Source organism: Phragmites australis, chromosome 16, assembly GCF_958298935.1.
Source record: "Phragmites australis chromosome 16, lpPhrAust1.1, whole genome shotgun sequence".
Taxonomy (NCBI): domain Eukaryota; kingdom Viridiplantae; phylum Streptophyta; class Magnoliopsida; order Poales; family Poaceae; genus Phragmites; species Phragmites australis.
The window spans coordinates 7,094,056-7,100,055 of record NC_084936.1 but is presented as its reverse complement, the minus strand read 5'-3'; the positions used below and the strand labels follow the sequence as shown (position 1 = coordinate 7,100,055).

The 6,000-nt window shown below is 50.5% G+C and overlaps 1 protein-coding gene across 1 annotated transcript; it reads right to left on the bottom strand.

Annotated features, from left to right (window-relative positions):
• Positions 1 to 2,056: 2,056 nt before the first annotated feature.
• Positions 2,057 to 4,633, bottom strand: LOC133896014 (G-type lectin S-receptor-like serine/threonine-protein kinase At2g19130). The gene has a single exon (XM_062336529.1). The coding sequence runs from the start codon at positions 4,615 to 4,617 to the stop codon at positions 2,125 to 2,127; it is 2,493 nt and encodes an 830-aa protein (XP_062192513.1). The 5' UTR covers positions 4,618 to 4,633; the 3' UTR covers positions 2,057 to 2,124.
• Between the last annotated feature and the right edge of the window lie 1,367 nt (positions 4,634 to 6,000).

Below are 6,000 nucleotides of genomic sequence, written 5' to 3'. Positions count from 1 at the left end.
TCACAGCCCTCCACCCACATGGCCCATTCGAAGATGGCTAGGTGGGCGATAGCATTGGCCGAGAGTTGAGGGAGCTCCATGTAAAAGTGATGAAGCACACCTTCAAGGAGCAGGACGGTTGGGAAACCAAGGCCCACATTGAAGAAGGCCTCAAAGACCACGGTCTTGTGGCCCCGTAGCGCCGGAACCATTTCCCCCTGGGGCCCAAGTGATAGATCTTGAGGAGATCTTCCCCTCCTCAACCATCCAGTCGATCTCGGCCCTTGTGACGGTGGACGCCCCCAGCGCACGGGTCTATCGGGTACTTCTTGCTGGCGCGGTGGAGCTCCGCACTCGGTGGTGGCCCAGGCAGCGGCAGAGGAACCGATGCCGCCATGATCTCTGCCGACACTTGCACGTCAGTGGCCCCGCTCATCGCCGGCACACTCTATTTGATGGAGGTGGATGCTACTTTCGTGCGGTGGGAGGCAGTTGCTGAAGTTGGCAACATGGCAGTGGGGTCCCCTGATGTTGCGTGGCCGCTCGCCAGAGAACTGGCTCCGTCGCGAGCACTAGAGCGAGCCATGAAGGATCCTTGAAGGTGGCGAGGGAAGATGAGAGCACAGTGTTTAGCGGGCACGCGCTCACTAAAATGATGACAGCTGAAAAACAAGAGCGCCGGATCAAGCTGCCGCTTGACCGGGACCCTCGCCTTATAAAGCTAAGGGAGTTTTAATTGCCTCCTCAGGGGCACGTGCGCACGCCCCGTCCTATCACCCATGATCATGGGGAAGCATAACCGCCCCCAGCCCCCCACGACCCTCCAATGCTGGGACACCATGTGTCCCACTACCGACGCCAGGACGTGATAGCATCACTAACCGCAGGTTGCATTTAATGCCCTCTTTCGCAGGTGACATTAGGAGTTTCAACTCGACCGTTGAGTTGGCGCTTTAAATGGCTCAAAACAAACGAAGGGACATGGGCCCTATAGCAACGGAGCCAAGGATCGCCTGAGGCCCTACTTCGGGGACCATAGGGATGGCCGCTACGCTGGCCATCCTCGCGAGGGGCTGCTGTTAGGGGGTCGCCATCAAGGACCCCTATTGCCCCTTAACTCCGCCCGCTTAAGATTGAAGACCATCAAACTCAGGACTCCTCCGGAACCCCTGGGCTCCAGAGCGGTCCCGTGACCTAAGCCTTCGGAGCCTTCTGGAGGCCTGGAGGCCGCTAACCACTGGAGGCTATAGACCTCTAGAGGCTTGGGGAGGGGCAAGGTCCCCCAATAAGGCTAGTAGGGTCGGGCCTACCGACCACGTGGTATCTGCCACGATGTGACTGGCATTTAATGCCAGTCAAGTGGCGACCACCCTGACGCGCTGGTGCAAGTGGTGGCCGCCCTGACACGTCGGACAAGACTGACGCCGTATTTGGCAACCGACCAAACATAGTGGCCGCTCGTCACCACAGTGATTGCCATGGTTGAGTGATGTCATCAACGTGTTGATATTTTGGCATCTGGTCTGGACGATGTATTACTAAACTAGCCCTGTAACCCGGTTGTACAAGTAGTAGCTCATATCTCTACTGTAGGTAGTGGCAGGTTTGTAACCATACGCTGTATCTTTACCGCTGGTAGGGACAGGTCTGTAACTATATGGTGCCGCGGATAGAAATTTCTAAGAACTATCATAGGCATCCTCTTCCATTCAACTACTTCTATAAGCTTGGCTCTAGTGAGATCGATTCTCACCGTACCTTGTTCGTGGAAGATAATTTTTTTTACCAACAAATATTGAAAAATAACATTATTACAAGACCCACAGTGAATCTAATAGAGCATTTTGGAGGATATATGGGTCTATTTGGTAGAGCTCTAGTTCTAAAAATTTTTAGAGCTGGGTATTGATAGCTTCAAAAATTTGTGGAGCTGGAGCTATGTGTACACTGAGAATATTTGGGTGAGCAAGCTTATTCTTATTTTAGACTAAAAACAAAGATTTAAACCACTTTATTTTAGCTTACAAATTCTAAATCTGACGTGGAGCTGAAAGATGGAACTCTGCCAAACAGTGTCTATAAACATATGGCTCCTGCTCTCCTGAAATGATGCAAACATGCAATCCTAGTACCTAATGGAATTTACTACTCTCTATAAACAATTTTGTCCACTCTAGAGGAAAAAACATTACCGCTGTTTTCATCCTCAATAAGGTTCTGAAAGGAAGATGGAATCGGAGGAATTTCAGTGTTTACAACGCCTTCCAACATATGAACAACTTGTCCCATTGACGGCCTGTCGTTCTCCTCATCCTGGATGCACCAACATGCAACTCTGCAGACGAGGTCAAGCTCCTTGACATTAGCATTTCCTTCCAGCCTACCATCCAGTAAGCACGACACATTTCCTTGATTCATTTGAGCAGCTGCATATAGAGGGAAATATCGATGACTTCCGAATTCCAATCTCTTAGTACTCCTTCTACCTGAGATTATTTCGAGGAGCACGATGCCAAAGCTATAAACATCTGCCTTTTTAGTGATAGGCTGTCCAGATATCCACTCTGGTGCAAGGTAGCCCATGGTTCCTCGGATGGTGGTCAATGCGGAGTTGAATTCTCGTCCAAGAAGCTTTGCCATGCCAAAGTCAGCGATTCTAGCGCAGAATTCCGCATCAAGCAGAATATTTTCAGGCTTAATATCACAATGTATGATGCAGTCCTCACATTCTTCATGAAGATAGGCTAGGCCCTTGGCGATACCGAGTGCAATTCGGTAACGAAGATCCCAATTCAGTAGACTAGATTCTTCCGAGAAGAGGTGAGAACCCAAAGAACCATTAGACATATATTCATAGACCAGCAACCTTGCATTCCCTTTCACACAAAATCCCAAAAGACGGACTAGGTTTGTGTGCTTAATCACCCCAACTGTCTTCACTTCAGTTCTGAATTGCTTATCCGCGTGCCCAAGGCCTTTGAGACTCTTCACAGCGACAACAGTTGGTCCTGGCATTGTTCCCCTGAAAACACTTCCGAAACCTCCCTCGCCGATTTTATCAGAGAAATTCCTTGTAGCTTTCTTGATCTGTGCATAAGAGTAGACAGCAAGAGAACCTTCTACTTCAAACTTTCTGCAAGTAAACCAATCTCTCCAGTATCTCCATAGAAGCACCAGTACCAGTATCACAGAAATCGGTGCTATCAACCCGACCACCAAGGATGCAACCCCTCTTGTGTGTAAGCCATTTTTGGCCCTGAGCTTGGAACCCATACGAACATAAACCTTGCTATATGGAGGCCTAGAAGCTATACTCAGATTATACAGGTTGTGGTACCATAGCTTGCATCCAGAATCATACGCATATGCGACGCAGTAACATTTGCTCAAACATGCTTCGTTACAATCTTCATCACTTTGTGCTGAAACATTCTGAGAGTTGTAAGGGAGCCCCTGCAGCTTGTCTAACGGGATAAACGAGTCATCATGTTCAGTCTGGCCGTTGGTCTCGCAGCTCAATGGAAGAGATCTCGAGCAACCGGCAGCAGAGTATCCAAGTCTCCACTCAGCTGGGTATGAAGGCTCAAATCCATCGACGCAATCGCATTTGTCATTGCTCGTGCAGGCACCAAAATCACCACAGAAGAAGCCGCCGGATTTGCAGTCTGAAGGGAAGGTCCAACGAGCCACCCAACCACTACCATTTTCTGCAGAATCCTCCGACCACTGCTTCAAGCTGACTTGCCCCAGATGGAGCTGCAAGAACTCGGTCAGATTTGGGCTCTGAGGATGATTCAACACCAGTGAGCTGCCGTTGTCTTCTTGGGATGACACCATCCAATCCGGGAAGGTCCCCAGACGGTCGTGCCCGTCGGTGGTGAGCACAAACCCGTTCCTCCTGCGCTCGTCGACGCTGAGGCTGCCGTTGTGCCAGGAACTGTTGTACGTCAGCGCGATGTTCTTCCCGGTGTCCCTGTCGAACCCGATCCTCGCGCCGGGGAGCAGCGAGTCGCCGGGGTAATCGAAGCTCTGCCACAACATCCGCGAGGAGTTCGCCTGGTCCCTCACCACCAGGTTGCCGTTGTCAAGGAGAACAGCGACGGCGAGGGCCGGCGGGGACCCGTCCCCAGCCACGCTCGACCACCAGAGGCTAGCCCCGGCCTCCTTGATGTACAGGCTGCTGCCGAAGAGGACCAGCGACGTGCCGGGCAGGTCGGTGATGCAGACCCTGTCCCCGACCCAGAATGTGGGGCTGGTGCTCGGCATCTGCTTGAACCGGACGCCCAGGAAGTGGTATATGCCCGGGCCGGGGGAGAAGAACCCCAGCTCGAACACGCCGTTCTCGGAGACCAGCGTCTCGTTCCCCAAGATGCACTCGCCGGGGAGAATGGTGTCCCTGGCGAAGGCAGCAACAGCCAAGAAGGCGCCGCTCAGCAGGAGGAAGGTGAAGAATGCAGGCCTGGGAGGTGGAGACGGCGACCAAACGCGCTTCGCTGCCGCCTCCATTGGCGAGCATTTCTTGCCGGGGAACGAGCACGGCATGCAAGAAATCATCAATGCGCGGCACAACTTGACAAGCCTACACAGGATGAGATTAGCCTGCGATGTGAACCAGGTAGCTAGGTGTGAGCTGAACATTCACAACTCCGGGCTCCGGCAAGAACCGGCGCCGGCTCGTCTTGATCAAGCTTTATTGTAGTGAGAGTGTTATGGACACGTTTCTGAAATCTTAGTGGAAACCAGTTTGGCAAGTTGGCACCATCACTCCACACGCTTTTACATGGTTAGTAGTGCTAGTTTGGATTGATACTGCAGTAAACTTTATGCCAGGTTCCCGTCCTACACCGCAACCCCGGCCCCCACCGTTGACCTTCGAATCCGCCACCCCGCACCCGCAGGCTCGAGGAATCTAGAGCATCAGTTCGGAGCACAAATGCCAACATTAATTAGAGTCTGTTTGGTTGAGCTAAAGCTTTTTAAAAAAGTATTTCTAAATTGGTTTTTGATGCGAATAAAATATATAATATATGTAACTACACAACCTTTTTAGACCAGCTTCTAGCTTCAAGTAATAATGACAACTTTTGCTTCTAAGAAGCCATTTTAAAAACAGATATTTGGTTCAACTTTCTGCTTCTGAATGGCAAAAGCTAGCAGAACCAGACCATTGGGTGTAGGAAAATTAAGTGGGAAAAAACATGACAAATGTATGCAAACCTAAAGCAAACTGCTGGAATAGCATTTAAAACCATATGTGTGTTGAAGTTGACAAAAAAAATCTTTTTTTAGGCCACCGGCATTGTAATACCTCAACCATCGGTTGGATGTCAGGTACCATATGACGTTATACCGGTATGGTCGCCCGTCGGCCACGCCACCCCTATCACTTGTCACGTCGCGCAGTCCCTACTGTTGCCACCTACCATCGTCGGTTGTCGCCCCGACCACCACTATCACTGGCCGCTACCTCAGCCGCATCCACCTTTTGTCGCGCCCAACCATCGTAGCGCCTTCTAGCCACCCGCAACTCGGTTGGCGCACTGTGCCCGCAACTCGGTTGGCACACTGCACCTGCCAGTGGAGGCCACTAGCCGGGGAGGGGGGCAAGGGGGAGCTGGGCAGGGGAGGGGCTTGCCGAAGGAAAGAAAGAGAAAAGAAAAGGAAAGAAAGGAGAAGAAAATAAAGGAAGAAAGAAGAAAGGAAACAAAGAAGAAGATGAGGGAGGAAGAGGAAAGGGAAGGAGGAAAAAAACAAAAGAGAAGAGGTTTCATGAATTCATTGTTGATTCATGATCTCACTCTAAAGGTGACCTCTTCATAGTCCTCAGAAACTTATAGATGTGTGTGGGTACGATCGATTTCATCTTCAGATTAGTGTTTCGATGATTCGTTTAGCGTGTAGAGATTATTTGGAAATTGAGGTTTAATAGGTGCCGGATTTGACCATATGGTTAAAAATTAATGTTGTAGGCCATGTCAATAGCTCTCCATTGGTGTTAGTCTTTTTTTTTTTGGTTAAGCG